The sequence below is a fragment of the Cyclopterus lumpus genome, chromosome 16 (genome assembly GCF_009769545.1).
Source record: "Cyclopterus lumpus isolate fCycLum1 chromosome 16, fCycLum1.pri, whole genome shotgun sequence".
NCBI lineage: Eukaryota > Metazoa > Chordata > Actinopteri > Perciformes > Cyclopteridae > Cyclopterus > Cyclopterus lumpus.
Genome location: NC_046981.1, coordinates 4,749,211 through 4,774,748, shown reverse-complemented (window position 1 = coordinate 4,774,748; position 25,538 = coordinate 4,749,211). Strand labels below are relative to the sequence as shown.

The following is a 25,538-nucleotide window of genomic DNA, read 5'->3' as shown; positions in this document are numbered from 1 at the left end:
CGACATCACGGATGCCACCCACCTTCCAGCACTCCTCCTCCTGTTTTCATCAGAACCAGCTGTCCAATGAGCTCACCGCAAATCCCGCTCCAGATCACATCCATCTCAATCTTCACCGTCACCGCCGGCAACGATTATCTGTAAAAAAAAAAAAAAAGAAAAGAAAAGAAAAAAAGCATGATGTCATGATACGGTACAGTCGCCAGACTTCTCACATGTCTCTTCAACTTCTACAAGTGTTGGAAATACTTTGGCCCAGAATGACAGAATTGTTGCTATTGATGCCTATAAAGTATTTTTTTTTTTAAACTGATCAGTGCTAGGTTTTAAGCTCCCCACCTGTTTTTATCATGTATATATATTCACAAAGAGGCACATGAATCTGAACATCTGTGTTTTTAAAAGCCCGTGGTTACAGACATGAAAGGGAAAGAAGAATAGCGATATGATTGGACATGTGAACTTGTGACGCGCTGACATTTTTAAGTAAAAAAAACTGGAAAACAAAGAAGCAAAGCGAGGGAGACAGAAGAGAAATGACGTTGCACCGCTCTCACAGTGCTACATGCTCTCACACACGGCCGATCGAGGGAAATTCCAGCTAATTTATTGCATTGGTGAGTGTTTTCTCTGGTAAAGACCAAAGGTCGGCAAACTTTGTGCCATTCCTAAATGTTCTTGTCAATCAGTGTGCCATATCAACATTAAGGTTCTATTCATATAGGCAACATGCATAGCAAAGATTTTAAAAAGAATTCCCCGTAATCAGGAAATTATAATTATGAAAGCACGATACAAGAAGGTGGGTCATCCAAATGAAAACATCCTGAAATCATTGAAGACCAACCTTCCACGAATTCCACCAAGGCAATGAGTACGAGCCAATCGGAGGCAGAGTGGGGCGGGTCTTTGTGAATTGGGGGAAATAAATAAAAATCAATCAACCTACCAAGAACAAGAGGCCGCGCGACCACCAAAAGAAACTCTCTCCGATTGGCTAAGCTGGCGCCTAAGGTTGCCTCCCCCTGGTAAAAAAAAAACGGTGGGATTTACTGTCTGCCATAATGTTATTCTACCAACTAAAGAAAGCTTATTGATGCGTGGCTCACAAAAGGGCATTATCATCATTACGGACCGAAATATGTACAGTATGATCTTTCATCGTCGTGTAGTCGCAAAAATATGTCGCACAGTGCGGACGCGTCGCAGACTGTCGGAGACTCTCTGCAGACAGTTGACCTTTGCATCCTTCCAGAGCGTTAAAACACTTATCACACATGTATGCAATAAACTATTGTATTATTATTATTATGTATAATTTAATTAAAACTCACTGCTTTCTTCTGGGTCTCGGCCACATATCATTTGTGATGCATTCACTGCCAAATTTCCAGTGGGCGCCAGTCGTCCGCAGCGTCTTCTGAGGTGAGGACCCCCAGCCGTGTGTCTGCAGCCAGCAAGGGCAGTCTTAATGAATACTGAGATACATGATAAATGAGGCCATATGGTGGAGCCGGCTGGCCAAGCCAGGGGTGCTAGCTAGCTCTGCTAAACACACACACACACACACATGCACACACGCCCCTCTCTCTCTCTTCACTCCTGAGCTACAAAAAGAGGAGTCATCAAACTCTGCACAGCTCGAGGCAGCAGCAGGCATGGGGTTAATGACCTTCAGGTCCTTTGGCGAGACGCAGTGTTACGGCCAACTGTGAAAAATCATCGCCGCACTTCCTGTCAGAAAGTTTTCACGGGGAGTTGGAGCGAGGACGCAAACTAACTGTGCACGAGCGAGACTGTCACTCAGCGGCAGTGACTTTTTAATTACTACCATTGGATGTGTCTCGACGCATACATGCAAGGAAGTCTTCCTAATGTATTGTATTTGCCTCTCTGGGGATTTTGCTGTGTGTGTGCGTGTGTGTGCGTGTGTGTGTGTGTGTGTGCGTGTGCGTGTGTGTGTGTGTGTGCGTGTAGGTGTGTGTGTGTGTGTGGGGGGCTTAACTGAATCACAGCAGATGAAGCCATATGCTGTCTGTCATACTTTGAAAGCAGTCGTTTTCTTGTGTCCTCTCCTCTGCTGTATTCTCTCTCTCTCTCTCTCTCTCTCTCTCTCTCTCTCTCTCTCTCTCTCTCTCTCTCTCTCTCTCTCTCTCTCTCTCTCTCTCTCTCTCTCTCTCTCTCTCTCTCTCTCTCTCTCTCTCTCTCTCTCTCTCTCTCTCTCATTACTATTCAACACACATACTCCACATGCTCAAATACTGTAGCTACAGGAACACACACACGCATAATTACTAACTAGCCTACGGACACACGCACACAAACGTCATGCGTATTCAAACACACACACACACATGTGTTCTCAAACACGCAGTGAACAAGCCATTGTTCGGCTTTCATAGCAGATGCTATCTCTCTCTAATTGGCTCAGCAAAAACAAAGGAAGGGCCTTGGATGTCCTGCTGCAGCGATGCTCATCGGGTCTCGCGGGATGCCCTCCGCTGTACCAACACACATGCACACACACACGCACACACACACACACAGGGGCCTTGGCTACGGCCGACCTCTGTGCCGTCGGGAGAGAAGGCCAGCTCTTGATTACATGGCACAGTTTCAGGGTCTTTAATGAATCAGTAAGCAGGCGAGTGCACTTTTACTTCAGAACTGTTTTGAAGCACAGAGCACAACGCGTAGAGTACTCTTATCAAGTGTGTTTGTAAAACACAATACCTCCCAGTGCAACTTGACGCACAATTGATTGGTGCTAAGACATTTCCCCGCATCATGGCAATCCACGGCTGTGTCTTGGAAACGCGGGGGCAAGAAAGACGGGAGTCATGTCTGCTGTTGATGTAATTTTTTTGGGGTGCAGTTTAGTTCGTCAGCGTGAAACAACTCTGAGACCAGCGGTGCGGTTTATACGGCTGCTGGCATCACTGATCCTAGAACTTTAACTGCCGGAGTGCCGTTGTAGTTCACGGGGTGTTATACTGCAGAGGGAGGGATCAGAGCGGGTGCACTGTGACCTCAGCGCACATGCATGACTCGCTGCTGTTTTAATAGTCGGTGAATGCGTTCTACTTTACAAAAGGTGAGTATATTCTGCGCGTCCGTACTCCCTACTAATTTCACAATGTTCTAACTCCAGGTTTAACAAGGCGGTAATGGACAACTCAGAAGGAGTCCAACCTTTTTTTCCGCCACTCTACTCCTCTCCAGTGAGTTTCACAGGCCTTTGAACGTCTCATCGTCAGCCATTATAAATCACTTTGAGCGCTTAAGGCCCCGGGGTACCAGGACTGAGCACATAACAAAGAAATAGCACCCTCTTCTGGTTGGAAGTGAGCCTGCATCCTGGTGTTGCGATCAGCCGATGTTTTCAAACACAAAACAGGCACAAGACGATCACCCTGAACGAGCCAAGAGATGACACCCAAACACAGCGGCAGGTGGCCACAGCCTTCTCAGTCTAGGGTCAAAGTCCTGGAGTTGTCAAAAGCGATAAAGACCCCAAGCGAATGATTAATCATTTCCAAAGAACAGCAAGTGCTCTTGTCTTTCCCGGTCCAGTCTATTCCCATCAACATCTAATTACAAGGGCTATGACATAAATAATTCATGCAGCACTTGCGGACAAAAACATGACAATCAACGCAGTCAATCTGCAACTTCTGTCATTATTAATTCAGCATCTGCTGAATGCTTTTCTACCATTTTTTTTGTAGACCATTTGGCCTGATTGCATGACGATGCAAGAGTGTGTGTGTGTGTGTGTGTGTGTGTGTGTGTGTGTGTGTGTGTGTGTGTGTGTCAAATAATTCATTATTATGCCCTTTCCCAATTCCTATAAATATAAGAAGATTGTTATGCATGTCGCGTTGGATGGTTACTAAATATGATTCAAGGGGTCTTTGTTTATCTACGAGAGCTTGGAGGCAAATGTCAAACGAATTAGATTTCTTCAAGTGACCATTATTTCCTGTGATATGTTGTCATAGAGCTCATGCTTGCAAGCACATCCCGAGTGCTCCAGAACAAGCACTTAATTTAGGCACTGAACATAATAATGACCGTATCTGCATGAAATCACGTCGGGTGTGTTTAGTATGTTAATGTTCGGTAAACTTCTGGGTTTATTGGTTCAGCAGACCCTCTAATTGGGAGTTTGTTAATTGGTTACATTGATGCTCTGACACTTCTCTTCATTTCATCACCAAACCGCCCACTCTCTCACTTCACACGGGCAGACAGGACCGATTCATTCATTCACCAATCGTAAGGGGGTTTATTTTACAGTTTGTACATGAGGAGCCGTTTGTTCGAGAGGTTAAAAAAAAAATTTTAAAAAAGGAAGCTGACAGATCACAATGGCAGGCTGTAGCAGCAGCGCATTTCCTCTTAGCACGTACAGCCGAGGGATTTACAAGGTAATAAAGGGCTGATGGGTCCGCTGCATTGGGCTTCCCCTCGACAGTCACGTCTTGTAACATGGCCATTTGCCGTGTTATCATTTCGACTGCAGACTGCACTAGAATGGACATTTGAAAGGAGTTTGTTATTGAGATCAAATTATGGTCAAAACATGTAAATACATTTCGAGTAATCAATTATAAACCTAATTTGACCGGGTATCCCACTAACAGTATCCCTAACAGTATCACACTATTTAGAATATGGCATATATCATCAAATACTGGGACTCGATGCTATGATGTAATGCACACGGTATCACGAGTTAAAGATTTTTTTTTTTCCACCCACCACAATCAGCAGAGAAGTAAAGACACAGTAAATAAATACAGTATCTGACCAATGAGGAAGAGCGACATATTTAAGACCGAGAGACGATACTGTCACAATCCTCCAATGCAGTGAACTTTATTTATGAGCTTTAAAAAGGTTGTAGATGACTTACAGACCTCCAGATGACAAAGTATAACACTGTCATGTGTATTTATTGCATTGTTTTTCTTCAAGTCAACTGAACTAAAAAAGGTGGTTTTAGGGAGCAAGTTGATCTACAGTAGGGGACAAACAGGAAGGACTCTAGTGTAATCAAACAGGAAGCTATGTCCCCCAACTAACCTATACGCAGTGTGTCGTTGTACACGGGACATTCAAGGCGTTTGTGTGTCCCACACAAATTAAATAAATACACAATAGGATGGAATGCTGGTGGGCTACTGTTCCCATTCGGATCACACTGCAGAAAAATGCGAGATACTGGTTTGAACAAGAGTCGTTAAATAAGTAATGCAAAGTATTCGATCTTTAACTTGAAACATTCTCTCCGATATAATACAGCACTTTGAACACACACGCAACACTGATACATGCAAACGTTGAGTTATGGCAATTCAAAACTGTTTTATCTGAAAAACAAGAAACAAATAACTCGTAACGTCTTCTTGCGGCAGCATTCATTAACAATTGGAAAGCTTATCGACGGTAAAACAACCGATATCTTCATTACAACATGGGGTCATGTACTGTTTCGTCTCGCCGCTGTAAAGAGCTGCACATGTCAGTTGTCAGCCTGTCTTCCATCATTTGTACAAAGTGTCATTGGTTGGCTCTCCGTCTGCCAGTTACCTCTGCCAGCCCTTTGACCTTGTTGACCTTGTGTGATCAAACCACTGCGGTGGCCATCACTCAAGCCACCTCCTCCTCTACCAGCCGGTGGTCTCAGCCTCCTCAGGTCCTCCCTGCTGACCGCACTCTCAAACCTGAAGCCGTCTATGACCAAGGTCTCTCCGTCCTCCTCTACGCTGGCCTCACGCTCCTGCTGAATCGGTCACAACCACAACAACAACAACAACAACAACAACGTGCACACTTGGTCACTCTGTGCACGGGATGCCTGAGCACATGAAAACAATGACAAAACCATTTGTTAAAAAAACGCCTTGTGCAGTATGAGCAATAGAGAGAATGGTGCGCGTGTGTGCGCGTGTGTGTGCGTGCGCGTGTGTGTGTGTGTGTGTGTGTGCGCCTCCTGTTAGAAAGAGAATCTATAAACACTCCTAACTACCATTAGTGTTTTGCTAGCCTGGTTCCAGACTTCTGAATAAGCGCCTACATCTCACATTTTGTCGGGAGATTTAAAGGCCTTTCAAGAATGACTGGTTTCCCGGTCGAAGAAGTAGCCGAGCCAATTAGTACCTTTTGTAGGTGGGATTGAGGTGGGGGAACATCATATAACTGGGCCACAGCCCGAATACGGCAACGAGCCTACAGAGGAAATCAATGCCGCTTTGGATCACCACACGCTGAAGGTATTTCTTTCTGACCAAAGTTTGGGATAAAGTTGTATTTGTTGCCCCCTCTGGTACTTCAATAAATAGGTCAGGAGGATTTAATGTTTAAAGCCGTTAGTCCCCTTGATCACTTTGATGGAAAACCATGTAAAAGAAGCTGAGAGGCTCGGCTTCGAGTGCACAGCAACAATTAAACAGTGAAATAGTTAAGTAGCTTCTACCGTATGTCAGCTGGAAAAACCACATTGACGGCAATTCAGTTTGCATCTCAGGCTGCAGCGGAGAGGCAAATTAATGCTGTTGCTATGCAACTGTATAGAGCTCATGTAGCCTGACCACTTCTGACCTCAGTATTGAGTGAATGTAATAGTCCTATCTGCTTCATTATGTCCTCTAAAGACAGGATGAGATGAATTAGACAAATAGACCTCTCTGGTCCACCCAGAACACAAGAGCTGCCATATCAGTGGGTGGAAAGAACAAAGTCAGAAAACAACAAAGAGGACAAACCTCATGGATCCACATGACCAATACGTACGCCGCAAAGGCTTCATTTAGAGCAACGGTTAAGCTTAGACAATGTAAATAGTGTGTTCATGGTCATAGTCACATGGTTCACATGAGGTTTGTCTGAGGATTTGCAGCCCCCACCTCTACACCTATCATTCTGCACCGTCTCTGGTTGGAGGGGCCTGGTGATGTGCAAAGGTCCAGCAGTTCCTCTATGCTAGACATCAGCAACTGAGCCTTTGACAGCACTGCAATGACATTGATAAGAAACAGTAGTATAGTCCCCAAATACATTACATGTGGCAAACACTTCTGCAGGGATGTAGCGCATTTCACATTTCCAGACAGACAGAATCTATTGCAAATACAAACGCAAGGCTATAAACGTATACATTTATAGAAGAGTTCAAACTACTTGTGTTGCTTGCTAGGAGAAGAGTTGGATTGAAGATAACACATGGGCATTACAAAGGTTTAGAGGGATGGGTAACCTTTAGAGAAAGAAAATTAGTTTTACAAGATGGGACAAACTCAGAGGACTCACGATCTTTATGCATTTCTAAGCCCGACTACGACAATTAATTAATTAATTATGAATCAAGCACAGCCTATCTGGAAAGAAATGAAAAAAACAGCTTTATACTGTGATTGAAAAGCATTGTTACTCTCCGGAGTATTCACAGAGCAACACTAGTCTTCCGCAGTCAAAGGGAAGTGACAAAAAGACTATTATCTATTGAGGTGACACATGCAAGTGGACTTACACTCACGAGTTTTCATGATGCAGATTGTGGGCTCCTCTTCACATGTCATGGCACGGATCTTTGCAGCTTCCTCCACAGCCAAAGCACTGTTTTTTTTTTTGTATTTCACACTTTTGACTCCTATGTCCTTCAAAAGTGATTAATATAGCACATTTAGAAATGAATTGGCAAAAATAAATGTTTTTAACTAACACATATACTGTACATACACTTTAATGTTCTGCAGAGCACAATCACTGCTGGTAAATTTCAACTTCCTCAACATAGATTCACATGAATATCAATATTAAAATAGTTCACATTACAGGTTGATCAACTAGTCTAGCTATGTTTGGACTATAAACATCTGAATGTGTCATCAGTGTTAATGAATGGTTCTACTTCCTGTTGGAATCTCCAGTGGCATAATTAGCAATTCATGATATTAAAAAAAAAAACATGCCAAAGGATTGCGGGGTCTACAATTTCCAAACTATTTCATCATCAGTCATCTCTCATTTCTCAGTAATCACCTTAGGAAGGAAGACATGTTGCAGTCAAGATGGGCTGATTGACCAAAAGTTAAATTACAAATAATAATAGACTCACTAACAACTCACAAGGTTTTGGCGATTAACGTTAACGGTTGACGTTAGCTAGCTAGTTGTCGTGACAGCGCTATAGTTAGTTAGCTAGCTAGCTTAAGCTAGTTATCTTGTACATTTCCCCACTGCGGGACTAATAAAAGTTGACCTTATCTTATCTCCCAGCTCAATAACTGCGAGTATTTTCTTAGTGTTGTACCTGCCAATGAGAAATACATTAGCAGTTGTGAAATCAATCATACAGAAGTTGTTCTAAAAAAGTAGCGTTCCTCTCTTTTACTTTTTTTAAACTATCATTTTTTTAACGGGCCTTATTGGGCGCATCTAAGACAAGACTCATACCTCACCAACTAATGAGGGGGGCCTTATGATTAGATGACCCCATGACCTCTGGCACCGCCATCGGGAAAGGACGTGACGGCAAGCTTCAACACAATTAACAGCTACTTACTTTTAAGAAATGTAACTGTAGTTAAGGAGGCTCACGCTCATCATCCGTGACGTCAAACGAGCTAATTAATCTTCACCGGAGACTCTGAACTGTGTTCCTTTCGGACAAATTATTGTCTTTTTCTGAACTGATTTTTTATGGGGGGGGGGGGGGGGTTAAAACAGCAGAACTTCCTCTTCTTTTACACATCGTCAAACTAAACTCGATACACCCGTTTTCTTTTTTTTCTTCGACCTTCGACGTAACCTAACTGCTATTCCGCCGCGAGCGATGTCGCCCACTTCTAGCTTTACGCTCTGCGTTTTATTTTGAAAGGACTTCGGCGGTCAAGTGACTCCCGGAAGTTTTTGTTTCCTCACCTGTCAGTTTCTGACACGGTACGCGATTCCCAGCGTCGTCTCTTTGTTTTACCTCCGAGAAACTGGTCTGCTTTACCCCCCCCCCCGAGAATAAATGTCAACCCCGTGTGTCCGGCTGTCGCATAGCTGAGGAAGAACACCTGATACGGTCAGTGAGAAGCCGGGAGGGTAACAAAAAAAAACAAGCGACTGCTTTCGCTTCACCTCGCAAAAAGGGAGACGTTAGCCACGCAGCTAACGCTAGCTAACTGTGATCGTCAACAGATCGATGTCATCGCGGAATCTATCGATACGTATCCGATGCGGCTGCGCGTGACTGTCTGCGTCGTGTTGTTCATGTTGATGCCTGTTTTAAATGTGACTGTCAGTGTGTGTTTTTCTTCTTTTTTTGGTGTGGGGGGGTCGGTTGTCAACAGAGCTGGCGGAAAGCTAACGCTGTAACGTTAGCATCGCACAGACACGAGAGTCATTGATTGTTTACATCCCAATTACCGGTTGATTTTCAATGAAACGGGGGTGGTGTCTTTAGGCTGCCGTCGTCTCCCTGTCGGCCTTTTAGCTCGTGGTTGTATCGAGGGGAAGGCGACCGCAACGACGTCCTTGCTCGTGCCATTGTTTTGGTCACGCGTTGACTTTCGTTTTAACTTGCTGGGGGTCACTTTCGATTTCGTACCATTTTTCTGAAGTCGTCCTTTTAAACGCCATCGCTTCTGCTTTGTTGTGTGTGTGTGTGTGTGTGTCTCTCTCTCTCTCTCTCTCTCTCTCTCTCTCGGCTCGTGGATCTTTGAGCGTGTCCCATCATCCCCCCACTGCAAACATATTTTTTTTTAAACATTCGGCCTTCACTGTTTAAAAAAAATAATAATAACTTGGCTCCCTAGTGTTTGCTGCACCATTGCATGCTGACATCATCAACTCACTTTAGCTGCACCGTCTCTCCTGCCGAGCTAACTTACTTCTGGACAGAAAGGGGAACCGGTTTTTAGGGAACCGGTATGTCTGTGTCAGGTAGCGAGGCTGGACTTCTTATAGTCATCTGATCTGTGCCACTGTGGAGTCTCTCTTTTCTCCCCAAAGTGTACCGTTTGTATTTATGACTTGAGAAAATATTGTTTTGGGTGTTTATATTATTGTTTTATTATAGGGCAAGGGCCATGTGTCTAAAAAAATACAGATGACACACATGTCCCAGATATCTGCCAATTTCTCTTCACACCCGCACACATAGGGTGGAATCACCTCTGCACAAGAAACCTATGTTATTGTGCGGTGGGCCTGATGATGGCGACGGTTCATCCATATGTGTCCTGATGCTGGTTGAGGACTTTCTGTCGGTGTGCTCACGCCTACAATCAATTCCCCGACCTTATCCTTTATTTTTTTTGCGTGAAGTAATGATGAAACAAAACGCACCTGTCGGAACAAACATTTAAAGAGCCATTAATACAATTACATTAACTAGATCCTTTTAAGATTAGGACAACTTTTTAAAAAAAAGGTTTACAATTTGTAAACCCCCGTCAATTTACAGTTGAACTCTTTCCGTTTGTTGTTCTAAATATTTCAAATGTCTCTTGAGCACAGGAAGTGATGCATTGTATATTTACTGCAGCACATTTTTAATCAACTAAACAAAGTTACAGCAATGAGAAACTGTTTTATTGCAGAATGATCTGCGGGATTTGTAGTGCAAAACATAGCAATGGCCCGCCATCAATGTCACAATAATGTTGCAAAGCAACTTAACAAACCAATGTATTGTAATCGCAAGGCAATGGAAATGTTTAATGATACTCGGTGCTCGCTCAAGTTGTCAAACCAAAGAGCACTTCATTTAATTCATTCATCTTGTGGTCGCTTTTATAAGAAACCCCCACAGTTAAAAATGAAACCACCTCCATGTGATCCCCAGGTCTTCTATCTGCTACAGAGTAGGCCTGTGCAGGCATGGAGCCCCTGGCAGTGGATGATGACATTTGCATCCTGAAACACGAGACGGCCTACACCGCTGCTGGCGAGAGTCCTGTGTCTGTGTGTGCCGGCGATGAATCTGTCGCTTCCCACTTCGCCCTGGTCACGGCCTACGAGGACATCAAGAAGAGGCTGAGAGACACCGAGCGAGAGAATACCTTGCTGAGGAAGAGGGTCAAGCAGCTGGAGGACAAGGTACGGATGTAAACAAAGAGGTGGGCGAGCAGATGATAGCGGGAGGAGTGAAGGAGTATACTGCTCATCCAGGTGGCTTAAAAGCCAGAGAGCAAGGTTTAGAAAGGGAGATTTATTTTCATTTACCCAAAACGTTATGGACAAACATGAAAATGCTCTGAGAAAGTTTAGAAAAAGTCAGCAGATTCAACCGCATAATAGTTGCCTCTAGGAGAGTGTGCATGCCAGGATCATTAATAGTGTTGGCCTATAGTCAAAGCTATACAACAATGAGAAACACATCCGCTCTGTCTAAAAACAGAAAGGGGGTGTGGAAAACTATGCTATGCCACACAATGGCTCTACACTTGGCTCCCGAAAATGGATTGAAAAAAACCAACAAAAGAGTACAGCTCTCTCTGTACAATACAGTGAGAGCTATTTAAACAGGAATGGTCAGCTGACGTGAAAATGCTTCCACAACATGTGGACAGAGTTGCCTCTAGTGGTGGTTAATTTATTCAGTTTCATCTGGTGAAGCATTTGGCCCATCAAGATAGGATGCGGTGGTAGGAAAAGTGACCTCCGACCACAGATATGCGAGTTGAATGAAATTGATCTCTCTCTCTCCTCTCTGTATCTTATCCATCGTCTCCACTGCAGCTCTTCCGGCCAGAGGCTCCTCCATCAGAGGGTCCCCAGTACGTAAACAAGGCCTTCAGTGCTTACCGAGGTATCTACATAGAGAAGGAGGACATGCAGATGGAGCTGAACAAACTGGTGTGTTTACTGATTCATTTGTAGTATTTTATTAGATAGGATAAGGAGAATAAAGAGTTGGGTTTTTTTACCGATTCCTCTGCTGTAATTGTGGTTCGTAGACACCACGCTTAGGATATCATGACACAAATACAGCACACATGTGGAACAGATCATGAGCAGAGAGAGAGAGAGAGAGAGTTTGATTCATTGATATGAGTGCTGACCCCCCCCTCCCCACACCACCACCACCACCATCTCGTCTCTTTCTCCATCAGAAAAAAGAGAAGAGTGAGAGTGAGAGGCTGCTGACGGAGCAGCTCCAGGCCAAAGAGTTGGAGCTGCTTCAGCTGAGGACGGAGATGGAGACCAGCCAAGGTACAGGTAGAGCACATAGGGTCGGCCTTCTTCTCTGTGTAACAGCTGACTTCCTCAGCGTGTCTTTCTTACTTAAGTGAGATGATGATATGCATTTATTTGTTGAAATATTTTAATAAAGAGGTCTCTGAGGCAAAGCCAATGCTACGCTGCGGCGTCTTTAGCTTTACTGTGTGTTTTAACTGCATTTCCCAACTCGCCATGTGACCGATTCATTGTTAAAAAATATACAGCAAAAAGTCTTAATCATAAGGATATGTCAAATATAATGTATGAAAAAACATCAACACTTTACATTCATTTACATGTATCAATAGTCCTTTTTTGTTGTATTGTGCATGTCCAGTGATGAAGAGCCTGAACAGCCCTCAGGACTACTGGCAAGTGGACAGCGTCGGCGCCGACCTGAAGATCCTCAAACTGCAGGAGGAGCTGGAGAGGGTGACGCTGGAAAACAGCAGACTGCTGGATAGAAGTGGGGTGAGTGAAAGTGGGGAGACAGCAGAAAAGAAAGGAGGGGAGTGGTAAGATAAGAGGTACTGGAGAGATGTGGCGTAACTAGATTAGAGAGTAATGGATCCGGTAAATATACTAAATACAACTTCAGACACAACTTCCACTCTCTGTGTATTTTTTGCATAACTTTACTCTGATTTTTAGGAGGAACCCCATGGCCTTAACGGACCAGACTTGGATCAGACCTGTGACGCAAAGCATAACACAAGGTAAAGTGTTTTATGATGATCATCTATTAGAGTGGCTGCCGATCCAGTGGCCAACTCTCATTTCAGTGACAAAAATGACAGTAATAAGCGCTGTGTGAGCGCTAAATAAAACGATCGTTGGTTGTACAAATTGTATAGTATTGTTTTTCTTACTTTAAGTACATTTGCAGCATACCAGTGTAATATATATTTTTAATGCTGCAAGCTCCAGAATACACGTTGTGAAGTGTTCACGTTTGATGCAATGCTTTCCATGTGCACTTGAATGCAACACTCGGACGACATTTCCAATCTCTGTTTTCACCTGTAAACTGCAACAAATAAGACTTTGGATGATGAGTTTACATGAGATTAGTTGCTTCCTAGAAAGTAAATATAAGCATAATTAATTATGTATTCTGGCTAAAACAAAAACAAAGAAAAAAAACATGCAGGTTTGGAAATAATGGCATGAGAGTCTAAGTGTATTGTGATATATGTGATGTCATGGTATCTGCTCGTGTTGTAATGCTCCCCTTTGGCCACTAGAGGAGGGTGCAGCTTTATACATTTTAACTCAGAAGTACCGGAACTTCACGACCTCACCAGCTGAACCTCCTTCCACTTGTGTCCATCAGTACATTAGCATCTCCTCGCATATCATGAAGAAAATTCTATTTGTGCTGCATTCTAATTGTTTCACGTGTCAGCAGTTTTCATAAGGCACAAAAACGTTTAGTTTTTCCTCGCATTGTTTTTATTTTTTTTATTTCTGCTGTTCCAGGCAGGTGTTTGAAGTTAACGCTTAAGTGTTGATGAGATTTTCTCAACTTTCCATAATGTGTGGAGAGGACCGCTTGCAGGTGTTGCCTCAAATACCTGCACTTGTTTTGGTTTGCATTGCGGTCTGATGCTACCGGGTGGGTTAAGCATTGAAATCAATCAGTCGGGAAGAGTTTAATTTTCATATAGCGTAAAATGTGCCTTCGTAATGGGAAGTGATTATGCTCAACTCATCTGTGCCTTTTTTCTTCTTTTTTTTAAATCGGTGACTGTGTTGAATGTGTCAGCGAAGAAAACAAAGTATACAGCAGCATTACAGTTCTCATAAAGAAACAAGCCTCTTCAGGAGTTTACTTAATAGATTAGTCTTCTACGATTATACACCCATTTGCATATAGTTATGAGCCGGGTTTTACATCTTGGAATGTCAATAAACTTGCAAAAAAATTACACATTCCTTGAGTTTTTAAGGAAAGGACAATCTCACAAAAGGCCTCCACAATTTGAGTGAGTACAACAACATCAAGGCTATCTGAGTGGCTCTCCAGTGACATCACGCGATGCAGTGTGCCACATCTTCTTCTGGTCTTCGGCCACAGAGGAGATACATTTTTTTTTGACGGTTGGATGACTCACATAGGCTCTCCTCCAGAAAAGCAAAAATCCTTCAGACGCAAAAAAAAAAAAAAATCAATTCTCTGTTCTCCTGCAGGGAGAGGAGCATGCAGCAGACGTACGAGGCCTTGTGCTGTGAGGTCACTCGCCTCCACTCGGAGATGAAGAACCAAACGGGCCTCATTAGAAAACTCCGGCCGCTCATCAGTGAGACGAGACAAGGTGAGGCGCAAAGCATTGTGGGCACGCACTCGACAACAAGGTCATCCCATATATGATATGGGATGACCTTGTTGTTCCACACCAGCTCCAGTGTGTACAGCGCAGTGAGCCTCCTGTAGCCCCGACATACCCTTTTTATAGCAATTTCTCAGGGGTTACCACGACTTACGAGTATACAATTCGAATCAAAAAGTATTGCTCATACAAAGTGTCATATTCACGAATGCACATGCTTGCATTTGGCCCGTCGTACAGCTGCGAGTCCAACCTGATTGCATTTTTTTCGACACATTGAGGAGCTCCCGTCTCTGGAGAAGCTGCACGTTACCCTCCTCCATAACAATCACAAATAAGCGTCGCGTAGTAGTCCGTAATGCTTTTGAAGCAGCTGTCAATTCGGAAAGTGACATAAAGACGAGGCTGGAAGCCGGATGAGAAGCGGAGAGCGAATAGATCCCAAGTATGAAGTTAATATCTATACTTGGAGACTGTATAACCACGCTGAAGAGGTGCAATAAGTATACTGTCGAGGGTTTGTATATTTAACGAATCTGACATGTGCAAATGTGTCTTTAACCACATTGTCCAATATGTTCACTTCAAGTAGAGTGGCTGGAATTCAAACTTTGCTTCTCTACACAAGAACTAATGTGGCTATCATAAAAAAGGGACGAAGAGAGGGGGGAGGGGGGTAGAAGACTTTTCTGAGAAGCACTACTCACGCTGCTCCTTGTCACAATTTGTATAAGAGTGTGATAAGACTGTGGCTATTATCAAAGTACTGAAACACTTTGATCGAGGACATCGTGAAATAGTCCGTTCCGCCTCGCCCCTCCCTCTGCGATGATGTATTCTACTCCAGGAGAGATTACCTCTGTTGTCGATTCCCTTCGGAGTGTCAGAAGAGGAGACCAGGAGGTGAAAATTAGAACGAAATAGCAGCAAGAAAAATAAATCTTGGCCTATTTATTCCACTGAATAACAAGGTAATCCTGTAACTTAGATGAGACCGATGGAGAAATAAGGAAAAGCAGGAGTGGCAAAGAAAGGGAGATATGAAGGTGGGGGAGGGGGGGGCTGAGCTATGTATTTATTCAGTCGTATTGTGTATCTGTATTCTTCTAATGTTACTCCTTTGGAATCACTTTTATTCAAATCCTAGACTCAGGAGACTCTCATGGAAGAGTAGTGGAGAGGCATGGATGGATAGAGGATGTGTGGATGGATAGAGGCAAGAGGGGGGGGGAGCGTGAGGAGATACTCTATTGGAAGTTTATTATTCGCTCAAAATGATGATTTTGTGTGTGAGATTAGGATGTCTGATTTGTGCATCGATATGCTTTGTACGGAATTAAAGTGTGGCTTAGTTTACGCATAGGGGTTTGTTTGATTAGTTCTAGAGAGCAAAACCTAATTATTATTATTATTATTGTTGTGGGTATTTACATGGTGCGGGGGGTTTCATTGTGCGATATGTAGCCGGCTCTGCATGGGGCTCTATTTTGACACGGGGAGGCCGATTATCTAGTGAGGGATCAAAAGGCTTGAACGCACCTCGGAAATCTCATAAGAAACCTTCGTCTAATCCACACAACGTATAGAATAAGTAAGGAAATGATCGTGGTGCCAAACACAAAAGGAGACTTTCACGGCTGGATTTTACAGACATGATGTCGTTAAAAGAAAGAAAAAACGCATGAATCTCATCTGAAGTCCTGTGGATGTCCCGCTCGAGTGTGTCGCTTGTTTGATTTATTTCTGTTTACTTGCACCGACGAGTAGAAATGAACCGAGAGCTGAGACGTAAATGATAATCGGTGATATCCATTTCTGACGGTAGCTTTTAATAATGCAAATATGTCGACTGAATTAGGTACTTAATGCCAATTACCAACTAGAGAATACATTGCTTTGATTTTCCCTTCAGTATACCACGCCCATAATCTTTTGTGCTCTATTAATGTGTCTACAGTTGCAGTTGAAGTGCACTCAAATTGAACTGTATTCCAAATATTAAGGTAGTGAAAAGCTTTTTTTTCATTTTCATTCTATCCTCTCAGCCATACAATAACTTTGTAAAATATTGTATGAAACTTAAAAAAAAAAAAAAAATTCTTTGATCCCATATTGATTTCAAATATAAGTAAAGAAACACCAATAATCTGATTGAGCACCCAGTGTCAACATTTGGCAATGTACAGCCTGATCCCTCTGTTAGGAAGTAGTGTCCCCATATGAGGGCAATGAAATTAGTATTAATGATAATATTATCATTAACAATTTTACAAATATTATATATATATATACCTGTAAAAATTGGCAAGCTCTCACAGGCATTTTATTGCAACAATTCCAACATCCAACTGTTTGTCTTTTGCTCTCTTCCTCCCCTTCTACCCTCCCGCCCCTCTCTCCGTCCCCCAGCAGCCTCCACGGTCCCAGTCCAGTGTCTCGACGACGTGGAAAAGAACAACAAAAACCACCCAGTTCCCCGGGTGTCAGCACCTCGCCCCCCTAGCGCCCCCCCGCTCCCCTCGTGCTCCGGCCGCCCCTGCCCCCCTGTCGGCGGGCCGTCGGGCACCCTGCTGCCGGACAGCCTGCGGGAGGACTGCTGGTACAACGGGCCCTGGCCCTCCCAGAGCTGTTCCGGAGAGGCTCTGGACGGCAGCGACGCCGGCTCCGTCGTCCTGCCCCCGCCTCCCCTGAACCAAGCCTCCCTTGATGACAGCTCGCGGTCCTTCCCCAGCCCCCCCAAACCCAGCGATGCCATGTTCTGGGAGGGACACTCCGCTGCATCCAACTCCTCGTCCTCAATTGGAAACTGCAGCCCCAGGAGCCCTCCCAACGCTGAGTGGGCCAAGCCCTATTGAGAGGGGCTTCGACTGGGGCGGATAGATTATTAAATAGCGTTTAATTGGATAGGGGAAGAAAAAAAAAGAAAGAATGAATGGACACTCCAACCCTGCCACATAGCTACCACCTAACCTGCCTTAAGTTGATAAGACCACTCCTCTTGGCTGGACTGCACTGGACCTGCTGGTTGTGGAAAATAATTGGGGCCAGACGAGGCCTTTTTTCTTTCTTTCTTCTTTTGAGGCAAAGACTCCGTAAACTCGTCGCTCCGTCATCGCTGCACATCGCACCGGAGGACATGTCGGACTTCGCAGAGGAACCAGAGACCCTCGCCAGGAATCGTTTTGTCTGCGTCCTTGTGTGCCCACGCTTAGTGAGTGCAAGCATGCATACGGGCAATTTTATTTCTGCGTGTGCGTAATAAACACACATACATCCAAGCAAAGAGTGTGCCTGCGTGTGTGTGTGTGTGTGTGTGTGTGTGTGCAGATCGGTGTGCGGCCATCTTTCGCCTGCCTGCGTCTGTATATCGACATAATAAACCTGATAGGGCTCGAAGGGCCTCTTTCTCCACTCACTGCGGCCAGTGATCACTGAGGGCCACGGCGTTGTACTCGAATTTGTAAAACTACTCCCTCCAATGCAAGTCTTTTTACATTTAATCGCTGTAAAGTATACACGGTGTGTAGTCCCATGTGTGTCTCGCGATCGTGTGAAGGAGATGGCGGCGTGAGGACTTGATGTGGTTTGTTTTTGTACTGTGATGGCGGCAGACATGCAGTAACTGTGGGATAATCAAAGTTGCGTTTAACGTTTTTAAACCGCTACCAAATTGCATCTTTTTCTTTTCTTTTTTTGTGCCCTCAAGAATTGTTGTTTTTATTAAAGCCCTCACGGATCAAAGTTGGCTGTCGATCCACCTACGCTTGCCAAATAATGTTTGAGAATTCACTTCCAGTATAATAAAAACTGCGCACTCTCACTGGCACCAGAAAATGTTTGTTTTTTTTCACAGAAATGTCAACAACAAACTGCTTTCACATTGAAGGACTCGTGGAAAAGGCTTCACACACACACACACACTCCCCCTGTATTTGAAACCCAATTAGGTTTGTGGAGTTTGAATTATAGAAAAAATTATCTAAACTCTGTACTGTGCTGGTGTTAATCTATGAGACATGTTTAGTTTTTTTTCCAGTATGAGCTAAGTTGTCGTGAGGAGACACGTTTCTCTTTTAGTACAAACAACTGAAGGATGTACAAACGAGCAGAATGCAAAGACACAGAGGGGAGACGTGCATATCTGTATAAAAGTATATGGTGGGCTTCAGTACTCCAAAGCGTAGCTTTAGGGTCCCCCCCCCTCCCCCCCCCCCCCCCCCCCCCCCCCCCGACCCTTCTGACCCGTATAAGAACGGGTGGCTCGACGAGAACTCATGAGCTGTGACTGAATCAAATAAAGTGCACAAAAGGCTCATGGTTGTCAAAAAGACTTTCGTTATATATTTTCTTTCCCCGCATTCTCTTCAGTGTGTTTCATGATCATTTTTTCGTCTTTTTTGTTCGTTTTTAAGAAGTGTTATTTTACAGCAGTAGTTTCATACTTCTGTAAACGATTTGCAAACCAAAATGCAATGTACAGTAGATATGGATTATATTTTAGATTTACTGCACTTCAGACTGTTTGTAAATATGATCAATTAAACAAAGGAAAGGAAACCATTGCGTGAGTTTTACTTTGTCCTCAACGCCTCGCTTACAACTTAAAACTGCGTGCTGCACGGTGATGTGTTTTTAAATAATCATAAAATGGCCGACCGACAGATGTGGAGTCTAGTCAGCTGTCACCAAAAAGTGAAGAGGAAGAACATATTCAAACAAACAAGAATTCACCATCAGCCCCTCAATATCATACTTTATACTCATCACTTGTATTTGAGTAAAACAATGGACTTAATGTTAATATTCAACACAATGCGTTCATGAACATGTCACGTGTTGTCTGAGTCACCCCACCGATATACACACACTTTACGGCAAATTAATATTTTGTATTAATGTCACATTTTATTGCATACGTCACATGATCACACACAGGGGTCGTCGGGATGTCGGAGGTCTCTCACACACACACACACTGTAGAGGCGTCTCATTTCCACGGTAACAAAGGAGGTCCCAAGCGAAGGCAACGAACCAGCCTCTTCCTCACAGCGTGTGCCACCGTTGAATGTACAATATAAAAGACGTTCAGCAGGTACTGAGCATCCCTTAATTTATCACTGCGCCTCCAAAGCGGAGCGTTTAGGTACAGCAGGTGACCGTATGATCAGATCTTTCTGTATCGATTCAATCATGTGCGGAAGATTATTCTGGCCATCTGATGGAGGACATTTTGCAAATATAGAGAACCGAGAAAAGTGCTTATTTTTTATTTATATAAACACACACACACCACTCTTGCACAGCAAAACTCATTTCACTCACTCCGCAGATTTTAAACAGTGCCTTTAGGAGAAATTAATCCTGCTGGATGGCGACGGGTCCTGGGAGTCACAGTCCGCAACCTTCCCGAAAGGAGGGAATCCGGCCGTCGTGCCGCTCCTCACATGCTAGCTGGTAGTTTTTGCTTCCTGTTCTTCGTTGCGATCCCCGTCCTCTCAAACTCCAGCTTCTCTTTGATGTACTCCTGCTTACACTGCTCGAAGAACAAAGGGTCCCTGTAGCTGGTGGAAGACAAGCGGGTACAGCATTATCAAATGTAGCCTCGCGTGACTCGCTTTGATGGCGAGTATTATGGCACGAGACTGCAGAGACTCGACGGACAACAGCGGAGGCTGTCGGTGAGATCACACACACACACGCACACACGCACACGCACACGCTGTGCTAGTGTGTGTGCAGAAATACTCACTGTATCGTCAGACATTCCTTCAGCGCCGCGTTCTGCTCTCGACACTTTAACACCATGAGGAAACCGGTGTCTTTACAGCAGTGGTTGAAGGCTGGAGGGAGGTGGTGGAGAGAAAAAGGAGGAACAGGTTTTGAAATATGACATCATACCTTTTCACCTTACATTATTATATCCGTGAGTGCAGGCGTGGGACAGAAAATAAGTAGCCGCACATGCAAGGCTCTACATCTGGAACATAACTTGTAAAAACACAAAAAGTGAGCACACTAAATATGGTGCAAATGGTAACGCCCTTCCCACGAGGCAGCGTCAGTGACATCGTGCCCCGGCTGCTGGTGTTCTTCCAGATTAAACATGCGAGGTCTTCGTTCTAAACAAGGCGTTGAAGACTCTTCACCTCGTTAACGAGCTCTTTTTCAAGGATTTATTTATTTTTAAACACTGCCCTGCCGTGGCCGCCCCCCCTTTCAAACATCTGACGTCATAAATACCGTTATCAGGAGGCATCAGTATGGTTATAACAGTCACTTTCATCAGGATGCAGATGTGAAAAAAAGAAGAAGATAAAAAAAAAAAAAAGAAAGCAACAGCAAAACCAATTTAGAGAAGCAGAACAGTGTGACTAATCTAATCAGCAAACGCCTCATCCCCGTCCCATGGTACTAATGGAGGCTGCCTTTCTGATCGCAGCTACGCCAACGACAGATCTGGGAGACTAGTCCGAAAAGGCCCTCCTAAAGAAAAGGTGCGATGCCACCGTCACTGGAGGCCGTGTTGTTTGCCATGTTTAAAAAGATACAGACGTGTAGTTTGGCAGAAAGCAGAAGCTCGGGGGCTACAACGTTTTAGGGAGACTTGGACCTTCAGAAGAAGATTAAAAAATAAACATTTTTTTTTAAAAAAGGTGTGAACCTCGAACAAATCATTCGTTAAAACGGAGGAAAAAAAAGTATTTTTAAAGCAAGATATGTGCATTCCTGGATAATGAAATTAATTCATAATGTGTGGTAACTGAAAGTGAGGGATGCACCGATTTGATACCGAAATACCAATCTGATCCAATAAAAGGGCAATTTATATAATTCTTCATTACTCTGATAATGAAATTATAGATTCATGAGAAGGAAAAAAAAAAAAGAAACACAGATGAAAGACACCCAAAGGAGGCCTCAATCTCCAAACGGGCACATTAGTCGCTACCTCTGACATGACCACAGCGGTGAGAAAGTAGAGCACCAAGTAAGTTGGAGGTATTTTGCGATCTGTAACGTTTGAAATTAGCATGGCAACCACTTCGCCATCGGCTTGTGCTCCCGGCTCCAGGGGAATGAAGGAGAGCTCGTCAACGTAACTTTAGCTCCCCAGCTCGAGACCCGAGGCATGCAGCTTATTAATTAAACGCTGGTATTGGATTGGTACCTGGTATCGGCTGAAAAAAGTCAGATTGGCACATCCCTACATTAAGTATATGTATTTGGGAAAATTACCATTTTCAACTGAGACTTTTTCTTTTCTTCCACATTTTGGACAAAAATATAACAGTAGTCGGGCGGTTGCTTGTTAAATAAATAAATACATTTTTATATATATAAATATAAATATATATATTTGTACACACCTTGTGGTGTGTTTTTTGAGGCCCGTGAGCAGAGACGGATCACACAGGAAAACATATTACTGCAAATCTTCTTTTGTGATACGCAATCACATCGACACGTGTGGGAGCCCAGTGCCGACACAAACACGCAGAATGACACGATGGAGGGGCGGACATGGAGGTGTGAAAACGAGTGGGATGAGAAGCTAGTACTGGGGGCTTTCCGCTACCCACACGGCCACCGTCTGCCCGCGTGAGCAGTCCACACACACCGGGCTCAGATATTACGAAACCACATCACAGAGTCGTCATCATCTGGCTGATGTGTTGCTGCAGTAGACCGGAGGCATACGCGAGCAAAGCTGCAGCCGGCGTTTCCATGCAGATTAACTGGCGCCGCGCCAATCGGCCTGTTTATCAATTCAGAGAAATACACATTTTATTCGACTCAAGAACTGCGTGTTCACGGTGGTGGGAAGCAGCTTAGCCAAAAAGAGTCGAATTATTAAAAAGAGACAGTAAAAACAAAAAGAAAGCCCATGAAGATACCGTTTGATTTGAGATCATTAATAATCCATCTTTATTGTGAGAGTGTGGTTGTTATGGTTGCGATTAAAAATAACACTACACACATCATGGCCTGGAGTCATATTTTGTATTATACATTTCCTCTGTATTAAATATAGTTGTGGAGTCACACATGCTCAGATAATAAGTGTGGTGACCAGGCTATCATAGGCAGACTTTCAGCCAAATGTTGTGGACTCCGGTCTCTGGGAGAAGTTAAACCATAAATAAGTGTTAATGAACCTTTTGTTCATATCATCCAATACTTAGGGGGGCTTCTAAAAATACACTGTTTGGCTTTCTAGGCATTTCTTTGTTTTACAGCTTTCCAAAAGCTATTAATTTCTCTGGAGGTGAAATGCAGACTTTGATAGAAAACCAAACTGGAGGGTGGCGGTATCCTATTGTGACGCCTAACTGAATATTATTTAGTTCAAACAATAATCTAAAGTGATCACAGTGACATTAGTCATCTTTGCATACTTCAATAACTGCATACTAAATCCACAGCACTCTTGAGTATATTAGACCTTTGGCCGTACAAATTACTTGAATTAACAAGTATCAATGTATGAAGGCTCATGTTGGACCTTTTCTTTAACCTTTGTAGAATAGGAAAAGGACTTTCAGTCTGCGGGGCTTTTCTATTGCATTTGTAATACAGGATACACTCAGTTGAAACTGGTTGAAACTAACAGCCCAACCATACATCCGACCTTCAGGAAGCTGATAAATGGTGAGTTTTTATTGAAACTTCAGTTTTACTTTCAGATTCAGGGCGTTTTTTGGGGTCATGCTGGAGACCGTTTGTGGTGCTGTTGAGTTGCATTGCGTTATAATGGGGAGGTGGTTCTAATGTTTCAGCGACCCTGGTTGATTCAATTCAGTTTATTTTGAATAGCCCAATATCACAAATTTGCCTCAGAGAGCTTTACAATCTGTACACATACAACATCCCTGTCCCAGGACCTCACGTTGATGAAATTGGGCTTATTCAAAGTATTTCACTATGACCATATAATAAAAGTTGGAAGGTTTATTGATGATGTAGCTGAAAGAACATTTGGTTTTCTCTCATTTTATTATAGATGAGGAGGTCCTTATTCTAAATCAAATATGTGTGAACATAACTGTGATTTCACTGGTGTGACCAAGACCACTGTTGTTCAGTACAGATTAAGACCTTTTTTCGGCTCACTTCCATTAAGTGCTCCAGTAAGCCGGTCTGCACTATACCAATGTAGCGGACGTATACAAAAAAGATTCAATTAAATTCTGTCCGACTGCAGGCTCGAAGGCCCACTGCGAGCAGAAACATCTGACCACGGCCATCCGGCGATGCGCCAACGTGCTGAAGATTTATTCCACCAACTATTGACAGAAAGAGGCTCTAAGAGAAGAGACTTTAAAATAAAAGACTTTTTTTTTTTTTGCCTTAATGATCATTAATACATTTAAATTTGAACTAATAAAGATGTACATGTATTGAGCCAAATTTAAAAAAGGTATAAATGACATATTTAATTAAATCAATCAATGATATGAGTCACTGATTCTACCTAGCCTTTTCATTTATTTGTGGTTCATCTGTATTCACTGTACTCTTCATCACCGTCTTTATTTATTTTGTTTTAAGAATTTCTTTTCTTTTGTCATTTAATTCAATTATGCAATTAGTCTAATAAATATTCCATTCATAATGAACGTGATTTATTTGTGTATATGAAATACTGTACACCTTCAGTAGAACTCCGTAGCAACCCTGAGATTAAAAATGATATATATATAAAACATTTTTAAGATTTCCCTATTAGCAAATTTGTAGATGGAAACCAAATCCAACTCTAAAATGTGTCAAGGAAATGCATTTTAATAGCATTTACTAAACCAAAACATAAGGCAAGCATGGCTGTGGTCCTGTTAACCCTAACCGTATTTATTTGTAAGATGTGACTCTTGAAATTGGGAAGAAAGATACGTGCTCCATCTATCGCGCACACACACACACACACACACACAAACACACACACACACACGCACGCACGCACACACACACACACACGCACACACACGCATACACACACCTTGAACCTTCTCAACACAGAGCTCCTTGGCCTTCTCCCTCATCATTTTGGGGATAAGGACATCTTTCTCCACGTGCCTCAGTTGGATCTCCTCTGAAAAGGCAGCAAGCATAAAGACCGATAAACAGGAAACCCACCATCACCATCATCATCATCATCATCATCATCATCATCATCATCATCATCATCATCATGCAGACAACCAAACAGCGTGCAACGCTTACAAAGTCAACTGCTGCACCATTGAGGGAGGCTGTGAACACAACCACGTTAAACTATAACGGAAACACGAACAATACATGTTCAACTCCCCCATGACGTAGAAATTGGTGCTATGGTGCTAGCTTACGTTAGCTAAACACGAGCGCACATATACGTTGAATAACGCCGTATAAAGTGCGACGTCAGTCGGACATTTAAGTTACTAGGACGTCATTAAAATAAAATAAAAACACGTCACGCACTTTAAGAGAGCGAGAGATGTTTTCGTACCTGTGTTGGCTGCTGCCTCCATTGTCGCGATGTTTGTCATAACATTACAAAACTGGACCAATGTGACCCCGCTTACGCTCAAAATACTTCCGCTGACGTCATCGGGCGGCGCGAGAAACTACAAATCCCAGAGTCACAGTCGGACTCTTTTTTTTTGTGGAAAGGAGTTTCTGATGCTTTTGCCCTTGCCATTTAGATTAATAAGAGACTCATAATATTATAATACACTTTTTCACACACTATGTGGTTATTAATAATAATAATAATAATAATGTCATGGTTTTCATTGTAATTGCACAACAAATTAGGTGTGAGTGATACCAGCCATGTAACCAATGTCAAAAAATAGGTCAGATAATCCCAATCCGAATTATGTGCTACAGAAAGACATAACCTCTACTGTTACAGTACAAGAGGTGGACATAATTGTAGAAATGCCAGATGATGTTGTTGCATCATATAGCTGTATGTAAAATAGAATAATGTCAAATGGTGCAAT

General features: G+C 43.2%; 2 protein-coding genes and 1 long non-coding RNA gene across 7 annotated transcripts; 1 reads left to right on the top strand and 2 right to left on the bottom strand.

The window, feature by feature from the left end:
* Positions 1-5,038: 5,038 nt before the first annotated feature.
* Positions 5,039-7,646, bottom strand: LOC117745187. The gene is made up of 3 exons (XR_004611215.1): positions 7,535-7,646; positions 6,912-7,018; positions 5,039-5,785 (listed from the first exon to the last, which is right to left on the bottom strand). It is a non-coding gene; the product is annotated as an uncharacterized LOC117745187 (long non-coding RNA).
* Positions 7,647-8,906: 1,260 nt separating this feature from the next.
* On the top strand, positions 8,907-18,572 carry azi2 (5-azacytidine induced 2). 5 transcript variants are annotated; one of them, XM_034553313.1, is made up of 8 exons: positions 8,908-9,076; positions 10,841-11,094; positions 11,737-11,853; positions 12,111-12,210; positions 12,557-12,690; positions 12,871-12,935; positions 14,410-14,534; positions 16,959-18,572. In XM_034553313.1, the coding sequence occupies exons 2-8, from the start codon at positions 10,876-10,878 to the stop codon at positions 17,402-17,404; spliced, it is 1,206 nt and encodes a 401-aa protein (XP_034409204.1). In that variant the 5' UTR covers positions 8,908-9,076; positions 10,841-10,875; the 3' UTR covers positions 17,405-18,572. The 5 variants fall into 5 exon arrangements, with proteins under 5 accessions (XP_034409205.1, XP_034409204.1, XP_034409203.1 ...); XM_034553312.1 differs by having other exon boundaries at positions 12,111-12,216; positions 16,962-18,572; XM_034553311.1 differs by having other exon boundaries at positions 12,111-12,216.
* An 860-nt stretch (positions 18,573-19,432) lies between these two features.
* cmc1 (C-x(9)-C motif containing 1) lies at positions 19,433-25,130 on the bottom strand. Its single transcript, XM_034554226.1, has 4 exons — positions 25,040-25,130; positions 24,548-24,640; positions 20,300-20,390; positions 19,433-20,111 (listed from the first exon to the last, which is right to left on the bottom strand). Exons 1-4 carry the CDS (start codon positions 25,077-25,079, stop codon positions 19,991-19,993), a joined length of 345 nt encoding a protein of 114 aa, XP_034410117.1. The 5' UTR covers positions 25,080-25,130; the 3' UTR covers positions 19,433-19,990.
* Between the last annotated feature and the right edge of the window lie 408 nt (positions 25,131-25,538).

Excerpts from the sequence above, each read along its gene's own strand:
- azi2 (XM_034553311.1), top strand. The coding sequence starts at position 10,876 with ATGGAGCCCCTGGCAGTGGATGATGACATTTGCATCCTGAAACACGAG. Across the intron at positions 12,217-12,556 it reads GGAGACCAGCCAAGGTACAG|TGATGAAGAGCCTGAACAGC; the intron begins GTAGAGCACATA and ends GTGCATGTCCAG. Across the intron at positions 12,691-12,870 it reads GACTGCTGGATAGAAGTGGG|GAGGAACCCCATGGCCTTAA; the intron begins GTGAGTGAAAGT and ends TCTGATTTTTAG.
- cmc1 (XM_034554226.1), bottom strand. The coding sequence starts at position 25,079 with ATGACAAACATCGCGACAATGGAGGCAGCAGCCAACACAG. Across the intron at positions 20,391-24,547 it reads CTGTGTTGAGAAGGTTCAAG|CCTTCAACCACTGCTGTAAA; the intron begins GTGTGTGTATGC and ends ACCTCCCTCCAG. Across the intron at positions 20,112-20,299 it reads AAGGAATGTCTGACGATACA|CTACAGGGACCCTTTGTTCT; the intron begins GTGAGTATTTCT and ends GTCTTCCACCAG.